The sequence below is a fragment of the Dipodomys spectabilis genome, unplaced genomic scaffold (assembly GCF_019054845.1).
Source record: "Dipodomys spectabilis isolate Male_0828 unplaced genomic scaffold, ASM1905484v1 ptg000119l, whole genome shotgun sequence".
Taxonomy (NCBI): Eukaryota; Metazoa; Chordata; class Mammalia; order Rodentia; family Heteromyidae; genus Dipodomys; species Dipodomys spectabilis.
The window spans coordinates 4,192,513-4,216,237 of record NW_024870796.1 but is presented as its reverse complement, the minus strand read 5'-3'; the positions used below and the strand labels follow the sequence as shown (position 1 = coordinate 4,216,237).

At 40.0% G+C, this 23,725-nt stretch overlaps 1 protein-coding gene across 2 annotated transcripts in view; it reads right to left on the bottom strand.

Annotated features, from left to right (window-relative positions):
- Fnip1 (folliculin interacting protein 1) overlaps positions 1–23,725 on the bottom strand; it is a 90,312-nt gene that overhangs the window by 27,844 nt on the left and 38,743 nt on the right. The window contains exons 4-9 of one of the 2 annotated variants that reach the window (XM_042688803.1): positions 20,851–20,951; positions 20,290–20,364; positions 18,508–18,599; positions 12,548–12,631; positions 10,333–10,404; positions 7,768–7,903 (exon numbers count right to left, since the gene is read on the bottom strand). In XM_042688803.1, coding sequence (XP_042544737.1) covers positions 7,768–7,903; positions 10,333–10,404; positions 12,548–12,631; positions 18,508–18,599; positions 20,290–20,364; positions 20,851–20,951 — 560 coding nt within the window. The remainder of the gene's footprint in view (positions 1–7,767; positions 7,904–10,332; positions 10,405–12,547; positions 12,632–18,507; positions 18,600–20,289; positions 20,365–20,850; positions 20,952–23,725) is intronic. The other variant, XM_042688804.1, reaches the window with a different exon arrangement.

The following is a 23,725-nucleotide window of genomic DNA, read 5'->3' as shown; positions in this document are numbered from 1 at the left end:
GATGAATGGATTTTAAAAAGTACTTCTAATAAAATGCTATTTAGCCATAAAAAGGAATGAATTTCTGACACATGCTACAAAATGGATGAACCCTGTAGTTGTTACTAAAGGAAAATAAGCCAGTCACAGAAGGCCAAGTACTGCCTGATTCTATTTACTATGGTAGCTAGAGCAGTCGAATTCTTGCCGATAAATACAGAACAATGGTTGCAAGAAAAGGAAAGATGGGGGCTGGGAAGGTGGCTCAGTGGTAGAGCTCTTGCCTTGCATGCATGAGGCCCTGGGTTCCATTCCTCAGCACCACATAAGCAAAAAGAAAAAAGCCGGAAGTGGCGATGTGGCTCAAGTGGTAGAGCGCTAGCCTTGAGCTGAAGAGCTGAGGGACAGCGCCCAGACCCAGAGTTCAGGCCCCATGACCGGAAAAAAAAAAAAAAAACAAGAGAAGGAAAGATGGTCAGTTATCTTTCACTGGCTATCAGCTTCAATTTGGGAAGATGAAAAAGACCAAGAGTTGATGACAATACCAGCATGATGGTACTTAGTGTCAACTGAATCAAATATTTAAAATTCATTAAATAGTAAATTGTCTTTTAATAACTTACCATAGTTTTAAAAAGCAATGTTTTTAAAATATTTTAAAAGTTTTCAGTTCCAGACTTCACATACATAAAGCAGAAATCCAGGCTCTAAAAATTCTCATATAAATGTGTGTTAAAGAAACTATTCGAGAGGGGGGACCAAGACGGCGACGGGGCAGTAGGGAAACGCCACAGCTCTCTCCAACCAAAAAGAGAGTTCGAGTTCCAACGTTTAATCTCCCCAAGAGACCGACAACAACAAAAAGACGAACACTCAGAGAAAAACCAGAGGTGGAAAATAACAAAAAAAGAAAGAGAGGAAAAGAAGAATTTCAGAACAGAGAAGAGCGAAGACCCCTCCCCCAACCTTTACTGGCCGCGCGGCAGTGCGCCAAGCCGCCGGCCAGCTGGCCCGGCGGGGGCTGCCGGAGCCACAGAGACACAGGGGGCTGCTTGCAGATCACCAGGTACCGGATTGCAGAACAGCGGATTGCAGAACAGCGGATCGCCAGGAACAGAGAAACCTAACAGCCAGGAGTCTCCACGAGGATCCCACCCCCACCCATCACTCTCCACTGGAGCGGAGAGGCTCCATCCCGCCAAAGCCGCCCGGCACCAGCAGCGCCACAAAGGGACCTGTCCGCAGACCACCCGCCCAATCGCGATCGCAACTACCCGGCGGGGGGGGGGGCCGCCCAACCCAGCCTGCAACCACCCCAACTGAACTCGGATTGCAACAACAACTGACGACCTACAGGGTGAGTACCCCACAGGGGACAGTGAATCCATCAAGGGAGACCAGAGCTGGAGGGAATCCCCAGACCCTGACCTAGACTCCCTACCCCAACACCCGGACCACAGGACCCACTAAAACTGGGAACTGTTCGAGAGCTCCACCAGCCCGTGGAGCACACTCTGCTGGCCAGGCCAGAGCAAGAGCGCCCCTGGAAGGGAGCTTAAATGCCCAAGCCAGGAACAGCGCCCCTGGGTCAAGACTACCAACAGTAGAAGAAATTTGAACTGTGTCCTCTAGGCTGCATAACCTAGGTGATATACACCTTAGCACAGGCCTAACGAGCGCGCTCCAGGCTGGGGCCGGAACCAGGCCTGGGGACCGGCACCTGAACAAAGCAAAAAGGGTCAGAAGTGGGGCTGTGACTCAAATGGTAGGGTGCCAGCCTTGAGCTGAAGAGCTGAGGGACAGCACCCAAACCTAGAGTTCAAGCCCACAACCAGCCCAAAACAAACAAACAAAAACACATCAGGAGCCCATAGCAGACTCCAGTATTTGGGAGAGTGCATCCAGAGCATCTGATCTTCCCAAGAGCACCCGCAGGAGCAAACACAAGCAGTCTAGGCTGCTCAACCCTTCCAAAGGCGGGAATTGCTACAGCAGAGAGCTGAGAATCCTAAGTAAGTCAGAATAGCAGCTGGAAATAGGCTCCCAACAGAATCCAGATCAGGCACAGACTCTCTCTACCAATACAGAATCAGCAACCAAGCAAAGACAGACACACCAAAACAAGATTGAAGAGCAGTCTCCTGAACCCCCATGCGAAAATCACAGAGAAAAATCACAAGGTTTACCACTACCCAGGACAGCAAGCTCACCTCAAAAGCCAGCAGACACGCAGGGGAGAGCCCCAGTGGGAGCAAAGCAGGAATGGAAGACAAAAACTACATCCAAGGGTTGCTGGAGGCAATGACTCAAGAAATAAAGCGAGAAATGGATCAGAAATTGAAAGAGCACAAGGATGAACTATCAAAAGATATACAGGACATCAAACAAAAATTGGATGCAAAAATAGAAGCTGCACAAACCTCAGAAGTGAGATAAACGCCAAATTAGAGGTAATGCATACTGATCTCACCTCATTGAGAGGTGAGATCAGTACTCTGAGAACCAACATTGAATCCATAAAGGGATCCATTTCCACCATGCAAACCACAATAGAAGCCACGGTCAACAGAGTGAATGAAATGGAAGGTAGAGTGTCAGATACAGAAGACAGAATACACCAACTGGACCAAAAAGTGACAGATATGGAAAAATCACTCAAATTAAACCAAAGGGAAATTCAAGAGCAAGCAGATAATGCTAAAAAATTTAACCTTCGCATAATCGGAGTGGACGAAGGTGAGGAATTCCAGAGCAAGGGAATGCAACACCTATTTAACAAGATAGTCAATGAAAATTTTCCCCACCTCAAAAACGACCATCTTAACTACATCACAAAAGCTTATCGAACACCCAACAAGCAAGATCCCAGGAGAAACACTTCTAGGCACATTATAGTAACAATGATGGATCTGAATAATAAGGAAACAATCCTGCATGCAGCAAAAATGAAGAAGGAGCTATACTACAACGGGAAAAAAATTAGAATCACTGCAGATCTCTCCACACAAACAATGACTGCAAGAAAAGCCTGGGAAAGCACCATACGAGCCCTGAGAGCCAATAACTGCCAACCCAGACTGATATACCCGGCAAAGCTAGCATTCACATTTGATGGAGAACTGAAAACTTTTAATAGCAAAGAAAAACTAAATGAATACATAAACATTAAGCCAGCATTACAAAGAATTCTAAGAGGGGGGACACAACCTGAAGAAAGCAACCAGGAACTGGGACCTGCCCCAAACAGGCATTACTCAAAGTCTAACTGAGCAAGCACAGGAGGAAAGGAAAGAAGAAAAACTTAGGAAAACGGAATGGCAGGGACAACAATGCATCTCTCTATACTTTCTCTTAATATAAATGGGCTGAATTCGCCAATTAAAAGAAAATGAACTGAGGACTGGATCAGAAAACAAGACCCATCCATCTGTTGCCTTCAGGAGACCCACCTCTCAGCCAAACATACAAACAAACTCAGAGTGAAGGGGTGGAAAAGGATCTACCAATCAAATGCCCCCAATAAGAAAGCAGGTGTAGCTATCCTGATATCTGACAAAATAAACTTTTCATTAAAATCAGTACAGAAAGACAAGGACGGACACTACATATTAATAAAGGGACCAATCCAAGAGGAGGATATAACCATCATCAACTTATATGCCCCAAATATCGGTGCACCCAGATATGTTAAACAAATGCTCTCAAACTTACAGAATAAAATAGATCCCAATACGATAATACTAGGAGACTTTAACACGCCACTCTCACCAAAGGACAGGTCTACCAACCAGAGGATTGGCAAAGAAGCTACCGAATTAAGTGAGGCCATACTTCAAGCGGAATTAACTGACATCTACCGAGTATTTCACCCTAAAACAACACAGTACACATTCTTCTCAGCAGCTCATGGAACTTTCTCCAAAATAGACCATATCATAGTTCATGCAAGGAACTTAAGCAAATACAAAGGGATCGACATAATCCCCTGTATCCTATCTGACCACAGTGGAATCAAGCTAGCTCTCAATAACAAAGCATACCGCAGAAATTTCTCTAATACATGGAAATTGAACAGCACACTCCTTAACAAGGCCTGGGTAACAGAAGAGATCAGAGAAGAAATAAAGCATTTCCTACAACTCAATGAAAATGAAAACACCTCACAAAGAAACTTGAGGGACACAGCAAAAGAAGTCCTGAGGGGCAAATTTATTGCCCTCAGTGCCCACATCAAGAGAATGGAGACAGACCAAGTAAATAATCTCATGTTGCAACTAAAACAGCTAGAAAAACAAGAAAAAATGGGACCTAAAGCTACTAGACGAAGCCAGATAACCAAATTGAGAGCAGAGATTAACCAATTAGAAAATCAGAAAACCATAACCAAAATAAACCAAACAAAAAGCTGGTTCTTTGAAAAAATAAACAAAATTGATGGCCCGTTGGCAAGATTAATTAAAAAAAGAAGAGAGGAAACCCATATTAATAGGATTAGGGATGCCACGGGAAACATCACAACACGTACCCAAGATATCCAAACAATTCTAACAGACTACTTTCAAAAGCTATACTCTCTAAAGGAAGAAAATCTGGCGGAAATGGATGCATTTTTAGAGAAATACAAGTTACCCAAACTGAGCAAAGAAGAAGTTAACCAATTAAATAAGCCAATATCCTATAATGAGATACAGGAAGCTATCAAAAGTCTTCCAACAAAAAAAAGCCCAGGACCAGATGGATTCACAGCAGAATTCTATAAGACCTTTAAAGAAGAACTAATACCCATACTCCTCAAGCTCTTCAGAGAAACAGAGAAGGAGGGAGCTATCCCAAACTCATTCTACGAAGCCAATATCACACTCATCCCCAAACCAGACAAAGACCCAACCAAAAAGGAGAATTACAGGCCAATCTCCTTGATGAACACAGATGCAAAGATCCTTAACAAGATTCTAGCTAACAGAATCCAGAAACACATTAAAAAAATAATACACTATGATCAGGTAGGCTTCATCCCAGAGACACAGGGATGGTTTAACATACGTAAGTCAATAAATGTAATCCAGCATATCAACAGAGCCAAGGTCAAGAATCACATGATTATCGCCACAGATGCAGAAAAGGCCTTTGATAAAATTCAACATTCATTCATGCTAAAAGCTCTGGAGAAAATAGGAATAGAAGGAACATTTCTAAAAACAATAAAAGCCATTTATGACAGACCAATAGCCAATATTATACTTAATGGGGAAAAGCTACAACCAATCCTCCTAAAAACAGGAACAAGGCAAGGATGTCCACTGTCTCCACTCCTCTTCAACATAGTCCTAGAACCCTTAGCCAGGGCAATAAGGCAAGAAAAAGACATTAAAGGGATCCGCATAGGGAAAGAAGAAGTGAAACTATCCCTTTTTGCAGACGACATGATACTATACCTCCACGATCCCAAAAACTCCATCCCCAAACTTTTAGAAATCATAAGTCACTTCGGCAAAATAGCAGGATACAAAATAAACCCACAAAAATCAGTTGCCTTCCTATACACTGATAATGCACAGGAAGAGAGGGAAATAAAGGGAGCAACCCCATTCACAATAACCTCCCAAAAAATAAAATATTTAGGAATTAACCTAACCAAAGATGTAAAAGAACTATTTAATGAGAACTATAAAAAGTTAAAGAAAGAAATTGCAGAAGACACTAGGAAATGGAAAGACCTCCCATGCTCCTGGATAGGCCGACTTAATATAGTAAAGATGGTGATACTTCCAAAACTAATATACAAATTCAATGCAATTCCTATTAAAATCCCAATGATGTACATCACTGAAATACAGAAAACAGTCCAAAAATTTATATGGAACAACAAAAGACCTAGAATAGCCAAAACAATTCTAGGGGATAAAGACAATATGGGAGGGCTATCCATGCCGAACTTCAAACTCTACTACAGAGCTATAATCACAAAGACAGCATGGTACTGGCACAAAAACAGACCCGAAGACCAATGGAACAGAATAGAAGATCCAGATATAAATCCACAGGCCTACAGCCAGCTGATATTCGACAAAGGAGCCAAAGACATACAATGGAAGAAACACAGCCTCTTCAACCGCTGGTGCTGGGAAAACTGGGCAGCCACATGCAGAAAACTAAAAGTGGACCCCAGCCTATCACCATGCACCAACATCAACTCAAAATGGATTAAAGACCTTAACATTAAACCTGAATCTCTGAAACTACTACAGGACAGAGTAGGAGAGACACTTGAACTAATAGGCACAGGAAGGAACTTCCTGAACAGAGTCCCAGGGTCACAACAAGTTGGAGAGAGACTCGACAAATGGGACTACCTTAAAATAAAAAGCTTCTGCACAGCTAAATCTATCGCAACTAAGCTAGAAAGACAACCAACTAATTGGGAAAAAATATTTACCAGCAATATATCAGACAAGGGGTTAACATCCTGTATATACAGGGAACTCAAGAAACTAATCCCTCCCAAACCTAACCAACCAATTACTAAATGGGCAAGGGAACTAAAGAGGGACTTCTCAAATGAAGAAATAAAAATGGCAAAGAAACACATGAGGAAATGTTCATCATCCCTGGTGGTGAAGGAAATGCAAATAAAGACAACCCTGAGATACCACCTCACCCCAGTCAGAATGTCCCACATCCACAAATCAGCCAACGACAAATGCTGGAGGGGATGTGGAGAAAGAGGAACCCTGTTACACTGCTGGTGGGAATGTACACTTATACAACCACTTTGGAAAGCAGTCTGGAGGGTCCTTAGAAAGCTAAAGATTGACCTCCCTTACGACCCAGTCATACCACTTCTAGGCATCTACCCTGAACAACAGGAACCAATATACAAGGACACGTGCACCTCCATGTTTATTGCAGCACTGTTCGCAATAGCCAGGATATGGAAACAACCTAGATGCCCCACCACAGATGAATGGACCCAAAAATTGTGGTATCTATACACAATGGAATATTATGCAGCCATTAGAAATGACAAAATAATGGCATTTGCAGGGAAATGGATGGAGCTAGAAGGAAGCATGTTGAGCGAGGTAAGCCAAGAACGAAGAGACAAACGGTACATGGTCTCCCTGATAAGTGGATGCTAAATCCAAAAGGTTAGGTGATACGATAAAACTAACAGGACTTAAGAAACAAAGAACTCCCGCTCATCTGGTTGAACCACTACTAAATATCCCCATGCTGCTGATCACAAATATGGTATATAACATGTGAACACTGTTATATATTACAGACTGTGGTAGACAATTTGCTCCAGGGAAGTTAGAATGAACTTGTGACTTTGAAATTATGTAATCATTTAATCACAATCAAAAAAAAAAAAAAGAACCTCGGGGAAGGGAGGGAGGGAGGGGATGGTAGGGGGAAAACAATGGAGGGGGTAACAATGTTCAAGAGGAAGTGTACTCATAACCTCACTCATGTAACTGTAACCCTCTGTATAGTAGCTTTACAATAAAAAAAAAAAAAAAAAAAGAAACTATTCAAGGACCGGGAAGGTGGCTCAGTGGTAGAGCGCTTACCTTGTATACCTGAGGCCCTGAGTTCGACTCCTCAGCACCACATAAGCAAAAAGAAAAAAGCCAGAAGTCGCGCTGTGGCTCAAGTGGTATAGCGCTAGCCTTGAGCTGAAGAGCTGAGGGACAGCGCCCAGGCCCAGAGTTCAGGCCCCATGACCGGACCCAAAAAAAAAAGAAAGAAAGAAACTATTCGATCTTGCTTAAAACTCTCACTTACCATCTAGGAAATACCCCATTTTCCAAACTTGTTGTTTGGCTTCGTCGCCAACGTCGCTGGTAACTGCTGGCACAACTTCGAGTAAGTGAGGAGTTTGGGGAGGGAAATGGGGTGATAAGCAAGCTGCTGAGAGATGCTGTTGAAGTCAGAAAAAAAGTATAATGTGTAAGTCAATGATGAAGCATATGACAAATTTCTTTTTAACAAATTTCAAAGTTAGAAGATTCAAATTTTTCAGTTTTGCTTCAAGGTCTCTCTTTAAAATTTTCCATTAAAAAAATCCCAATTCTTTGAAGATGTTCTATGACAAAAACAAAACAAAATATATATCTGTGTCACATATATTTATGTGTATTTAAGACAAACAGAAAGCTGGGCACTGGTGGGTCACACCTGTAATCCTAGCTACTCAGGAGGCTGAGATCTGAGGATCGCGATTCAAAGCCAACCTGGGCAGGAAAGTCCATGAGACTCCTGTCTCCAATGAACCACTAGAAAACCGGAAGTGGCACTGTAGCTCAAGTGGTAGAGCGCTCGCCTTAAGCTGAAGAGCTATACTATCACAAAAAAACACAATTCCTTTAAATGGCCCACATGAATTTAATTACTTTAGCGCAGGTGCACAGATACTTTTAACCAAGTCTTCCAATTCATACACAAGAAAATATAGAGAAAATATTTTATCATCTCCCAAATCTCGGATGAAATGGAAACTATATTCCTACCACTTATTCTTTGAATAAACTTAGGGTTCTATTGTACTACATGGCAACCATAGTAAATGATGACACATTATACGCTTGTGCAATGTGAGAAGAGACAGTGGTCTCAGCACAAAAATGGAGACTGAGGTAATTATATAGGGGAGTGTGTGTGTGTGTGTGTGTGTGTGTGTGTGTGTGTGTGTGTGTGTGTGTGTGTGTGTGTGTGTGTGTGCCCAATATGCAAATATATGCTAATTAGCTAGTTTCATCCATTCATTGTACAGTGCACATTTATTCACCATGTTGTACAAGTGACTTTTTTTTTTGGTGGGTTATGGGATTGAACTCAGCGCCTGGATGTTGTTTTTGAGCTTTTTCATTCAAGGCATTCAAAGCATTCTACCACATTGAGTCACAGCACCACCTCCAGTTTTCTGGTGGTTGATTGGAGATAAAAGTCTAAGGGAGGGAAGGTGGCTCAGTGGTAGAGAGCTTGCCTTGCATACATGAGGCCCTGGGTTCAATCCCTCAGCACCACATAGCAGAAAAAGCTGGAAATGGTGCTATGGCTCAAGTGGTAGAACACTAGCCTTCAGCTGAAGAGCTAAGGGACAGCATTTAGGCCCGGAATTCAGGTCCGATGACTGACCTCCCCCCCCAAAAAAAAAAAAAAGTTTACACAAAAAGTCTAAGGGACTTTACTGCCTGGGCTGGAAACATGATCCTCACATCTCAGGGTCCTTAGTAGCTAGGATTACAGGCATGAGCCACTGGCATCCAGCTTGTACAGGTGATTTGTTAGGTAGTGATTTTTAATTTTGTTTTTATCAAATACAAAAGCTTAAGCTATTTGCTAGGTCAAATCAGCCTTTGGGAATACTCCAATCATCTCAAAATCATTTCTCTACTGCTCATCTATGGAATATAACCCATGTGATTAATATAATCCACTAAGATTAATCTTGCCATCTACAAACTGAATCAGAATGAATTTAGAGAGCAGAGTTGTACAATTTCACATTCATATTTTTTTTTTTGGGTCCGGTCATGGGGCCTGAATTCTGGGCCTGGGCGCTGTCCCTCAGCTCTTCAGCTCAAGGCTAGCACTCTACCACTTGAGCCACTGCGCCACTTCCAGCTTTTTTCTTTTTGCTTATGTGGTGCTGAGGAATTGAACCCAGGGCCTCAGGCATGCAAGGCAAGCGCTCTACCACTGAGCCACCTTCCCAGCCCCACATTCATATTTAACATTATTCCAAAACCGACTCCATCTTTCACTTAGCACACTCCCTAGGGTCAACAAAGCTAACTAAGTCAGTCTTCTCTATACAATTACCTGGATAATTGCTATTTATTTCTCAACATACAATTCAAGCATCCTGCTTCTATAAATCATTGTTGTACCCTGTACCCCTTGGGCCAAGTTAGGTCCTCTTTTTCTAAACGTCTTTGCACAGGATCTATCACTGGTATAAATAATATGGCTAGTATCGATATGAAAAATTCTGTACATAGAATTAGATGGCAAAGGCAGGGCTTAAAAATATCCGCACAGATGAGTGCTGGTGGCTCACACCTGTAATCCTAGCTACTCAGGAGACTGAGATCTGAGGATCAAGGTTCAAAGCTAGCCTGAGCAGAAATGCCATTGAGACTCTTAGCTCCAATGAACCACCAGAAAACTGGAAGTGGCACTGTGGCTCTAGTGGTAGAGTGCATGTCTTCAGCTGAAGAGCTGAGGGACAGCGCCCAGGCCCAGAGTTCAAGCCCCAGGACTGACAAAAAAAAAAAAAAAAAAAAGATCAGTGCGGATAACAGCAATATCATAAAAATCTGGATTCACTCATGAACCTGACATTACCAGAACGTGCTATGCCACTGTCTCTGTCTTCATTCAGCTCTCTTCCAGGCATGTCCATTGGATTGCTGTGAACTGTAAATCAGAAAATAAAACTGTCAGTTACAAAATAAAACTGTATTCAAGCAAATGTTGTTCCTTTTACATTGTAAAGTGAATCATGCTCATCTCACTGCATTCCTTCATTTTTTTTCAGTAGCATGGCACCAACCCAGCACTAAGAGCTAGAACTCAGTTGAACAAGCTTCAAGACCTAGTGAAGAAATAATATACAGTAGGAAAATAATCTATAGTATCTAAAGAAACCAGGGGAAGCCAGGCACCTGTGGCTCACGCCTGTAATCTTAGTTACTGGGGAGGCTGAGATCTGAGGATCGCAGTTCAAAGCCAGCCTGGGCAGGAAAGTCTGTGAGACTCACAAACCAGAAGTGGCGCTATGGCTCAAGTGGTAGAGCACTAGTTTTGAGCTGAAGAGCTGAGGGACAGCGCCCAGGCCCAGAGTTCAAGCCTCAGGACTGGCAAAAATACACACACAAAAAAAAAAAAGGTAAAAAATTCATATTCACATTCAATGACATAGAAAGAGACTCACAAAATACTATTAAGAGAAAAATGAATTAAAACAATATGAATCTCATTCACATCTTACTGTGGTTCATTCTACCAATTACACCTATATCAATGTTTATTTAGAGGCATAATAAATAAAAATAAAATTTATTAATTAAAACAAGCAAGCAGCCAGATATGGTGGTTCCAGCCTAAAATCTCAGCACTTTGGAAGCTGAGACAGGAGGATCTGAGGTTTGAGGACAGTTGGGGAACATATGGAGATCTTGTTTTTAAAAAAGACAAGGTAGTCAGGCACTAGTGGCCCATGCCTGTAATCCTAGCTACTAAGGAGGCTGAATCTGATATTCATGGTTCAAAGCCAGCCCAGGCAGGAAAGTCCATAAGACTCTTATCTCCAATAAACCACCAGAAAAGTGGCACTGTCGCTCAAGTGGTAGAGCACTCACCTTGAGCTAAAGAGCTCTGAGTTCAAGCCCCAGGAATGACCAAAAGAAAAAAAAAAAAAAAAAGATGAGGAGGCTGGGAATGTGGCTTAGTGGTAGAGTGCTTGCTTAGCATGCATGAAGCCCTGGGTTCAATTCCTTAGTTAGCACATAAACAGAAAAAAGCCAGAAGGTGGTGCTGTGGCTCAAGTGATAAAGTGCTAGCCTTGAACAAGGAGCTCAGGGACAGTGCCTAGGCCCTGAGTGCAAGTACTAGGACTGCCAAAAAATAAAAATGAGGGCTTAAATTGATGATAATTTAAGAACAATAATGACTTGTGCTCACATTCTGATATAATTTCCATCAGAAAGTTATGCTCAAGCCAGGTGCGGGTGGCTCACTCCTATAATCCTAGCTACATAGGAGGCTGAGATCTGAGGATCGCGGTTCAAAGCCAGCCTGGGCAGGAAAACCTGTCAGACTCTTACTCCAATTAACCACCAGAAAACCGGAAGTGGTATTGTGGTTCAAGTGGTAGAGTATGTTAGAGTGCTAGCCTTGAGGTGAAGGGCTCAGGGATGGTACCCAGGCCCAGAGTTCTAGCCCTAAAATGGACAAAAAAACATACATATATATATGAAAAAGAAAGTTATGTTCACTATCTGTGTGTGAAAATATGGAATAGGACTACAGTCACACACTGTGTGATCAAAAAATTTAATCATATTAACAATTATACAAGTCTTTCATTCCAGAGCTTGTTCATCTAAATCTTAGCTCCATGAAAAAATCATTCTGATAGGATAATGAAGATCTGAAATTTTCAGTGATTATAAGATATAGGGCATTTTCTGCAATTGGTGAACTATAGTACAAAAGCTACTTAGCCATGGAAACAAGACAGTATCAGATTTAAAATATAAGTAGTATAGCTAGATACTAAACTATATCCTAGTGTTTAGATTTGAAAGTTAAAATCGTTATGAGGAAAAAAATGACAAATAAAATTTCATTCAAGTGTCAATTCCATGGATAATTTATCCAGTAGGAAAGAATGAAGTTACTATACTTTGCAAGCATTGCTTTAAAAAACAAACAAACAAACAAAAAAAACAAACTACCACCTCTCAACTATATTCTCTACTCTCTTGTTTCCACAGCTTAACTACACTCTAGCCACTAGGGCACACCAACTAGACTACCCACACAGCACATTGCAAACCTGCAAAGAAAGAGGCGCTCCTGATCAGACGGAGCGGACCCTGCTCAGAGAATGCCCGCCTAGGGCTGCAGAACTGTGAAAGACCTACATGGCAAAAACGTAAAATACACATAAAAGAGAGGGTTGTTAGAGAAGCCACAATGCATCTGGGAAAAGTGAGGTAAGGCAGCACAAAAGCAGACCAAACAGATATGGAGGAAAACTTTTAACCTAAATAAGAATAACTCAAGCTTCCCTTTGTGGAAAAAAAAAAGTGGTTTCCATTTTGGTCATGGTTTGTATCAAACAATAACTACATGTCTATTCCCAAATCAATCCATTTAGTATAATACAGATATGCTTCTGCTATAGAAGGCAAAATTATTTTAAATATTCAATCTTTTCTAAGGTAAAGCACTGTTTTCAAACACCCCAAAAAGCATCATACTGGTAACACTGATAATTAGGCAGCTGCCAAAGAAGACATTTCTTTTTAAAAAGTTAGTTTTAGTATTACAGCATTCCCTGCACCTGCCAAAAGAACTCCATAATACTTAGCACAAGAACAAGGAGTAAATACAACAAGGACTCTTACTGACAAATAAGTACAAAAATTGTTTTCTAACCCAATGGTAAAATCAGAAAAACAATACAAAACAATACTCCTACACCAAGAGTCAGCTGCTATGAAAGCATCAGAAATTTCAAGTGTGTAGAAAAAGTAGCTGCCATATAGGAGATAATAGCAGTCTGAAAATCCAGAAAGAGCATTACAGCCTTTATGTAAGCAGCAGGGCAACCTGTAAGCTATATTTACTCAGGCAGTCTAGTCATGTTTAAGTTTTATACCTACAACAGACTAGGAGCCTCTCCTGTTTGAAAAACTGACAAAGCATTTCTCAAATTGCAAATACATTATTTTTCTCCAACAAGAATTTTGACTGCATTTGTAGCAATTCTTTCATGTCTCTATGGTCAGCTCTTCCTTCCATTGTCCATGCCTTACTTTCTCTGGCTATTTCAAAACTTAACTTCTTTGTAATCCTTTACCCATTTTTTCTTCGCTCTCAGCATAGGAGAGTACACATGTAGTTTCCTACAGTGGGTACAGGCTTATGAGAACACATGCAGAAATCCCAGATTGGAACTTTCCATTTCCTACCACTTTACCTCCAAAGTTAGTCCAATGCTTTACCCCTCTTTGCCTCCTGTGCCTAAGGAGTTCTAGGATATGCTAGAACTCACTCAATAAAGAATCTTTGGAGGTCACTCTCTGGCTCCCAAAGCTAATTCTAAAATCAGTTAGGATGTCAACCCATCATTCTCATTCAAAAATTTCCTACCAAGATCATACCTATCTTTCATTTCCTCTTTCTTCCACCAATATTTAAATATAATCAAATTTCCCCCACTTTTCCATCATATATTTAATATTACAGTTCAGTAGTTTTCAAAATGTGTTCCAAGAACACCTGGAGCCTTCTGAGACCCATTCAGGAAAGTCTGTATGATCCTCCATTTTCCAACTAGTCTACATGAGGCAGAAGATTCTGGACACATTCCAATCATTCTTGCTCAACTCAATTTTCATTGCAGCTAGAATATTCTTCTGTATATACAAACCTGATCTGATTATGTTGTTTATTGTGAAAAGTCCTTTGTTTTATCCTTGAAAATATACATCAAAGACCTACAACTTTAAGAAGTACAACTGAGCAAAAATTACAGATGCTGTGTTCTGAAATCCACTGCCATGTTCGTGTAAGTCTACTACATATTCCATAAAATGCTCGCAGCCAAAGTAGTGGGTATACTAAGCCACTTGGGGGAGTGATAGAACTTTTTTTTTTTTTTTTTTTTGCCAGTCCTGGGGCTTGAACTCAAGGGTTAGACACCATCCCTGGGCTTCTTTTGCTCAAGGCTAGCATTCTAACACTTGAGCCACAGTGCCACTTCCGGCTCTTTCTGTGTATGTGGTACTGAGGAATCAAACCCAGGGCCTTCATGCATGGTAGGCACATACTCTACCACTAAGCCACATTCCCAGCCCAAAGATAAAACATTTTTGACAAACCAATTCACAAGATCTGTAATTGGCTTGACAAACCTTCTTCCTTGGATTATACCAAAAGTGGTGACACTTCCAATCTCTCTCTTTCTTCACTTATAATCAGACATGCATCACAACCTTCCTACGGTCTACTCATTTTCTCTCTCAAATCATTTGCCCTAATAAAACCCTTGCATATTCAATCTTGCCACGCCACTTGTTCAAAAAGCAAAGGGCGAGTTAAGAGACCAGTGGCTCACGCCTGTAATCCTAGCTACTCAGGAGGCTGAAATCTGAGGATCATGGTTCAAAGCCAGCCTTGGCAGAAGAGTCTGTGAGACTCTTATTTCCAATTAACCACCAGAAAACTGGAAGTGGCGATATGGCTCAAGTGGTAGAGTGCTTGCATTGAGCTGAAGAGCTCAGGGACAGCACCCAGGCCCAGAGTTCAAGCCCCACAATGACAAAAAAAAAAAAAAAGTTACTAATCAAAACCAGCTCAGGCAGGAAAGTCCTAGAGATTCTATCTCTAATTAAAAAGCAAAAATGCCAATCTGGAGGTGTGGTCCAAGTGGCAGAGTCCTAGCTGTGAGAATGCAAGGCCCTAAGTTCAAAGTGCATGAGCATGAGTGCATGTGTTCACACATACACACACAGAGATGGAAAATCTAAACTAGCCTATCTTTACTAGTGCCCAACAGCACATGCATAAATAGAAATTCCTCTGTAGTCAGCTTTTTATTTTTCATTTCCTTCATTCCTACTCGGTGCTTTACTAATTTATTCACATTGTTTGCATACTCTATGATCTCTTATCCCTAGAACTGGACATATACTGTGATTCTTCCTAGATTATTTCTTTCCCCAACCATCTGAAGCTTATACCTCAAATCCTGAAGGAATTCTTCCGTGAACTGAGTGCTTCCTATAATTTTTACCAAAGTCTGCTCTTAATGTTGACTAAGAATTCACTACAATATGCAATAATTGTTTTATTACTTCTTTGAGTACGACTAAGTATAAATCCACTGAAATAGAAGCTGTACCTAGTTAATCACTAAATCCTTAGGACTTAGCAGAGTGTGAGCCCAGGTGCTTGGTAAGTACTTGATTAATTAACTGAATATTTCAAGAAAATAAGAAATGGTGCTCAACTATGCTTGATGAACAATTAACAGTGTGTAAGTACAAAGCACTTACTAAAGTCTACATTTTTTTTTTTTTTTTGGTCGGTCGTGGGGCTTGAACTCTGGGCCTGGGCACTGTCCCTCAGCTCTTCAGCTCAAGGCGAGCGCTCTACCACTTGAGCTACAGCGCCACTTCCAGTTTTCTGGTGGTTTATTGGAGATAGGAGTCTCACGGTCTCTCCTGCCCGGGCTGGCTTTGAACCGCGATCCTCAGATCTCAGCCTCCTGAGTAGCTAGGATTACAGGCGTGAGCCACCAGCGCCCGGCCTAAAGTCTACATTTTTATTAAGTGAATTTTCTGCTCTATGACAGGATGAATATATTTAGCTTCTATAGTATAATTCACCTCAATAAGTGGCAACTAGTCTGTACTATTAAAATGAGTAAACTAGGGCTGGGAAAGTGGCTCAGTGGTAGAGCGCTTGCCTTGCATGCATGAGGCCCTGGGTTCGATTCCTCAGCACCACATAAGCAAAAAGAAAAAAGCTGGAAGTGGCCCTGTGGCTCAAGTGGTAGAGCGCTAGCCTTGAGCTGAAGAGCTGAGGGACAGTGCACAGGCCCAGAGTTCAGGCCCCACAACCGGACCCCCCCTACACACAAAAAAAATGAGTAAACTGGCCAGGCGCAGTGGCTCAGGCTTATAGCCCAGATACTCTAGTGGAATTAAGAGATCAGGGATACTGTGGTTTGAAGCCACACTGGAGAAATAGTTATTGAAACTCTATCACGACAAATACACTGGGTAGTACTTGTCTGTTACTCTAGCTACCCTGGGAAGCAGGAGGATTGAGGTCCAAGGCCAGCTGGAATAAAAAACATGAAACCCTATTTGAAAAATATCATAAAGCAAAATGGCCTGGAGATGGGGCTTAAGTGTTAGAAGGGACACTGAGCAAGTACAAGATCTTGAATTCAAACCTCAGTACCAGTGATGATGATGATGATGATGATGATGATGATGATGATGATGATGATGACAACAACAACTTTTAAGCGATATCTTGAGCTTGAAAACAGTCAAATTATAAAAATACTTTTATGATATTTTTTGTTATATACTTTCCTTTAAAAATTAATGAAGGCCAAGCACTGGTGGCTCATGCCTATAACGCTAGCTACACGAAAAGGCTGAGATCTAGGATTGCAGTTTTTAGCCAGCCCAGACAGATAAATCAGAAAGACTTTTTATCTTTAATTAAGCAGCAAAAAGCCAGAAGTAGCTGTAGCTCAAGCAGTAGAATACCAGCCTTGAAGGAAAAAGCTAAGGGACAGAGCCCAGACCCTGAGTTCAGTTTCTACCCAGTACCAGCACAAAAAGAAAAAAATGAAGTAATTACTCAGGTGAGTCAAAGAAAACTGCTTTTCCATAAAACAGATATACACTATACTGTAACTACCTAACACTAATAATCCACAGCAGGTGTTTAATCCATGGTTGTTACTCAAATATGCATTTCCAAAACTAGTATCTATGAGCAGAATCTATATTGGTCAGGTTGGAAGCAAACACTGTGATATTTTACTAATAGATCAGCTAATAAATATTCATAAAGGTTAAGTATAAATAGGTATTGTGGTACACATGTAGAATTCCAATACTTAGGAGGCAGAAGCAGGAGCAGCCTGAGGTCAGCCTGGCCAGACACTGTCTCCAAAGGAAAAGGCACAAATACAAGTACACTCATGGTTTACTAAGTGCTGTCCACTCCCAAAGCAACTCTAAAGAACTTAAATGAGATTGTTTATACACTGGAAGATACAGTTAGCAGCAATTTCACAAAGCTTTCTAGGCTAGAAATTTGAGAAAGTTTATCATTTTAGAATTATTAGGGAATAACAACAATTAGTTCATCAAAGTAAAATTAAGCTGTTATGCTAATAAATCTTTAAAGGAACACCATGTTCAACTGCTCATATAAACTAGTAGCCACAAAAACGAGCACCATTTGAAAAATGACTTTCAAAAAAGAAAAGAAAAATAACTTTCATTGAGCAGATGAGAATATAATGCACATTTCCACGCAGGTACCAGATTGTCCTTGCATATCTTATAAAGATGGTTATTTCTTCACCATTATACAGGATCTACTCTATTATAAATCAATTTTGTGTGTCTTGAAAAATGATTTCTTTATCCATTTATTAATGGAGTAGAAAATATTAACATTTGTTTATCTCTGTGTTAATGGAGTAGTGTCCTAAAAACCAGTTTAATATCTTTTATATAAATTAAGAAGCTGTTAATCACTTAAAAAGATTTTAAGTGGTGTTAGAGACTTATCACACCTACCAAATATGCAAAAGAAGTTTTTGTTTGATGAGACAATGGCATGTTTGGGGAAATTACAGAATTTTTTTGATATGTCTGAGGAGTGAGATCTTAGTGGTACTGAGCTCTTCCTAAGATTATGTTCCATTATGCCCCTATTTCATTGTCCTTTTAACATTCTGCAATAAAGCCTATAATATTTCCCCATTAGCAATTTTTTAAAAAATGAAGCCAAGTTAAAATATATCTTTAGTGGTTCTCTTATTTGCAGATATAAAATGGTATATTCTAGTATAAGAAAAATGTTTTCTAAATAATCAGATGTCATACAAAACTGTTACTTAAATGGCTATATTATAGTATATGGAATTATTTGGTCTTACAACAAACATACCTGTACAGTTTAAAAAAAAAATTTTAATTCTTGTTATACTGTTCACACTTCTTGAATTTATAAAATCAAAGTATCATTTACCTATATTTCCAAGCAGTCCATTAATAACTGTGTTACTGTCAGCCTTTAAAGTATTATTATCCTGATTGATGAATTCAAGACTATCTTGTAACCTATGGGAGGGGTAGGAAGAAAAAAAAAATCCATATTCATATTATGCTTCTGAAGGCGATTCTTTATACATCCTAATGAAATTTTAACTGCAAAACTATTTTAAGTTTACTTATTAGTATCATAAATGTAAATTATAAACAACAAGCACATAAACATTATAGCCTGAAGGTCAAATTCCGCCTGCTACAGTAAAGTTTTCTAGGAGCATAGTCATGCTCCTAGTACATTTATGTACTGCTATGGTTACTTGAATGCTACAATGCCAGGAGTAAGAAACTACAACACATTGTGCAGTTTACAAAGTCAAAAATATCTACTATCTGCCCTTTAGAGAAGAAAGTTGCTAACTTTGGTTTCCATTACAAATAAGGTTTCCCTTATATTTTGAATGTGAAAACATTTTCTAAACATCTGCAATAGGAAGGAGAAAAAGAAAGAAGTGCAGAATTCAAAAGGAAGAAGCAGTAAGTAGCAACAACAACCAAAATAACCAAAATCTATTTTAGGCCACACTTTAAAAACAGCCTATATCATCTATATAATCAAGCATCCAAAATAACAGAAATAATGTTACTGTGCAAAAGTATCCTTTCTGGGGCTGGGAAGGTGGCTCAGTGGTAGAGTGCTTGCCTTGCATGCATGAGGCCCTGGGTTCAATTCCACAGCACCACATAAGCAGAAAAAGCTAGAAGTAGTGTTGTAGTAGTAGGGCAATGGCCTTGAGCTGAAGAGTTGAGGGACAGCGCCCAGGCGCAGAGTTCAGGCCCCACAACCGACAATAAATTAAGTAAGTAAGTAAATAAATAAATAAATAAATAATATTGTTTCTTTCCTTTCTTCCTGAATGTGAAAACAAGCTACAGGTACTAGAAACTTAATAGAATCTCTTCAAGGCTCAAAAGAATTCAGTATGTTCTTGATGCCTCTTGCTCCTTTATATCCTGGGTATCCCTATGACTCGAACTAGCCAGCGAGCCCTGTTCTCTTCAACACCTGCAAAATGCATCTCCAAGATCTGCAATCATCTAATCCTAACTTTAACTTTGTACTTCATTTATTAGGTTCTGGTATATAACCTATTGTCTTGACACCAGGCCTGCTCTGTTTCAGTTTTATTGTCTAATCTTGGCATGCTTATAATATCCCACAGTTATTATTATATATAATGGCTGATACAGGCCATTCCTGTCTGCAGAGTTAATTCTTCAGGGAACCTAAAAACTGAAGAGCACAACATTATAGAATCTAACTCAGCACAGAGCTGAAAGACGGGAAATAAGCTTTGATGGAAATCAACCTGAGATGGTTATTTTAAGAAGTAACTCAAGATGGAAATGCACTTAACAGTTTCCTTCCAGATATACCTTCTAGCAAATTCCTAAAACAGAAGTCTTGTGTTTATGTTTTTTTCAACTACAATGAGGATGCAAGCTGGCTTCCATAAGCTTTCAACTAGGATGATTAAAAAAACAATCTAAATTTGTACAGGTATTGTGGCATATGCTTACAATCTCAGCACCTGGAAGGCTAAGAAAGGAAGATCATTATTTGAGGCCAGCTTGATTTACAAAGTGAAAACTCATCTTACAAAGGAAAGAAAATATGAATGTGTTGTACAATCTAAACAGCACTCTTTTCATTTTACACAACTCAAGCAATCCATTTCACCCTATGTCCATAGGCACTTACGTATTGAGACTTCCACAGATACTGCTGCCAGTGCGTGCAGTAAACACTTTGCTGAGCATGAGCTGTGGAGGGGAACTATAAAACAAGCAAGCAAGTAGACTGTCAAAGAGAATTCAAAATTAAAACACAATCATCTGTTCATTTATTATTTTAAAAAAAGTGTAAGTCACACATCCCCCAGAGCATAGTCACAAGACAAAAAGGACAATATAAATTGAGAATCTGACATTTTCAATTGGAGTAGAGATCAAATGAAATTCTCTTGTCTTAAAGAAAATTGGACATGGTCCAGTGCTGGTGGCTCATGCCTATATTCCTAGCTACTATCTCAGTTCAGTGCCAGCCCAGGCAGGAAAGTCCGTGAGACTCTTATCTCCAATAAACCACCAGAAAACCAGAAGTGGCTCTGTGGCTCAAGTGGTAGAGCGCTCGCCCTGAGCTGAAGAGCTGAGACAGCACCCAGGCCCAGAGTTCAAGCCCCATGACAACAAAAAACAAAACAAAACAAAAAACTGGACATGTAAAAATGGATTCACTTAAAAAAATTAGAAAACCTCTCACCGAATCTGATGAATTTTTAAGGTAGATCCTTTGTAACTCATTGCCACTGAGCCAAACATCATCTCTCCAAGCATATTGGCATCGGAAGGGCATCGAGAACCCTGAGCAATAACCAAAACGTAAGTAAATACATAATTTTAAACCTTAGGATGATTTTAAATGTTATTTTAAAAACCATTAGTTATAGATATCCCATATAATGGTTAACCGTAATTGAGAAATGCCTAGGAGATTAGCGAAGCACATCTCTGGTGAAATGACTAGATTATGAGAACTGTGACCCACTCAACAATTAAACGTATGATGGTATTACTGGGAGTTAAAGGTAGGAGGTAGGTACTAGTTGGAGGAAATAACTCACTAGGGGTGTGGTTTGGGGGACAGGACTATAAATTGCTCTGGCACACATACACATACACACATACACATACACATACACATACACACACACACACACACACACACACACACACTCATGATGTTCTGTCCAACTGTATGGGGCCAAGTATCTTTGAACTGATCCTTTGAACTATGAGCCAAAATGAATCCCCTCCCTGAACCAGGCTGTTTTCTCTGGCAGTTTAGACATAGCAATGAATAGTTAACTCATACCTAAGAGTTTTAATTCTTCCTTGTATACAACTTGTTCTGCAACTTAAAATATTTTGCAGCTAAGTTTAATGTTACACAAAAACTTAATTAATAGGGGGAAGTGAAGGAAGGGTGACAACATTATCCAAAAAAGAATTGTACTCAATAACTGATTTATGAAATGGTATCCCCTCTGTATAACTCTCTTTAATAATATTAAAATAAAATTTTATTTTTGAAAATTTTCCTTTTAAAAGACTCATGAAAGCTGGTATAATAGCAAACACGTATTATTCAAGCACTTGAGTGGACATAGCAGGACTATTGAGACTCTGAGGCCAGCCTTGAATTTGACCTTGTCTCCAAGAAAATTAAAAAAAAAAAAAAAAAAAGGCCACTAAGTATTTTATGGTATACAAATGCCAAATTTAGGCAGGCACTTATGGGTCACAGTTATAATCCTAGCTACTCATGAGGCTGGGATCTAAGGAATGGGCTTTGAGGCTAGCCTGTGCCGAAGAGTCCAGAAAACTCCATCTCCTACTAACCAGCAAAAAAAGCTGAACTGGTCATGTGACTAAAGTAGCAGCACTATTTATAAGTAGAAAAAGTTGAACAAGAGCATGAAGCCTGTGTTTAAACCCTGAAACAGCAGTAAATGGGGAAAAAGTAGCACAGTTTATCACAATCCTTAGACAATTATTGATGAGCATTTAGATCACTTTCAGGTTTTTTCTATTACAAACACTGTTCAAATGAACATCCTTAGTAATGTCTTATACATTTCCCTAAGGCATATAACACAAATGTAATTCACTATATAATTTTTATTACTTCTATTTTGTAAATGAAACATGCACAAATGGAAAAATCATATATATTTTGTACTTTTTAAAAAGAAGACTTGGGGTGGAAATGTGGCTTAGTGGAAGAGTGCTTGCTAAGCATGCATGAAGCCCTGGGTTCAATTCCTCAGTAACACATAAATAGAAAAAGCTGGAAGTGGTTAGAGTTCTAGCCTTGAGCAAAAAAAGTTCAGAGACAGTGCCTAAGTCCTGAGTTCAAGCCCCAGGACTGGCCTAAATAAATAAATACAAGGGGCTGGGAAGGTAGCTCAGTGGTAGAGTGCTTGCCTTGCATGCATGAGGCCCTGGGTTCGATTCCTCAGCACCACATAAGCAGAAAAGGCTGGAAGTGATGCTGTGGCTCAAATGGTAGAGTGCTAGCCTTGAGCTGAAGAGCTGAGGGACAGCGCCCAGGCCCTGAGTTCAGGCCCTGTGACCAGCAAAAAATAAAAAATAAATAAATACAAAGAAAAAGAAGACTTAAGCTGGGTACCAGTGGCTCACGCCTGTATTCCGAGCCAATAATGAGGCTGAGATTTGAAGATTGGGGTTAGAATCCAGCCTAGGAAAAAAAGTCCCAGAAAGACTCTTACCTCCAGTTAACTACTCCAAAAAACCAGAAGTGGCATTGTGGCTCAAGGTGGTAGAGAGCTAGCCTTAAACACAAAGAGGCTCAGGGACAGCACCTAGGCCCTGAGTTCAAACCCCATCACAGACCAAAAAAATAATTAATAAAAAATAAAAACACTTACCTGTGCTCTACTGATTCAATGTATCTATTAAAATTCTAAGAATATATTTTATAACAATAGAAAAATACTATAAAATTCACATGGAATTATAAAAGACCACAAATAACCAAATACTCTAGAATGAGAACAAGAAAAAGATTGAGGTATCAAAATTCCAGATTTCAAAATATATTACAAACATACAGTAATAAAAATAGTATGGTACTGGCAGAAAAACAGGCAAATAGACCAATAGAACAAAATATAGAGTACAAAAACTAATCCACACCAGCCATGTCAATTATTAATCACAAGGGTGCTAAGAATACATAATAAGGAAAGGATAGTCTGCTGCTGAGAAAGCTGAATTTTCACATGCAAGCAAGTAAAACTGAACCATTACATCATATTTTAAAAGTCAACTCAAACTGGATTAAAGACTTAAATGTAAGATCAAAGAAAATCTTCAGAACATTGATCTTGGCAATGAAAGCACAGGCAACAAAAGGAAAAAAGAGAGGGCTGGGAATGTGGCTTAGTGGTAGAGTGCTTGCCTAGCATGCATGAAGGCCTGGATCCAATTTCTCAGTACCACATAAACAGAAAAGGCCAGAAGTGGCACTGTGGCTCAAGTCGTAGAGTGCTAACTTTGAGCAAAAAAAAGCAGCTCAGGGACAGGGCCTGGGCCCTGAGTATAAGCCCCAGGAC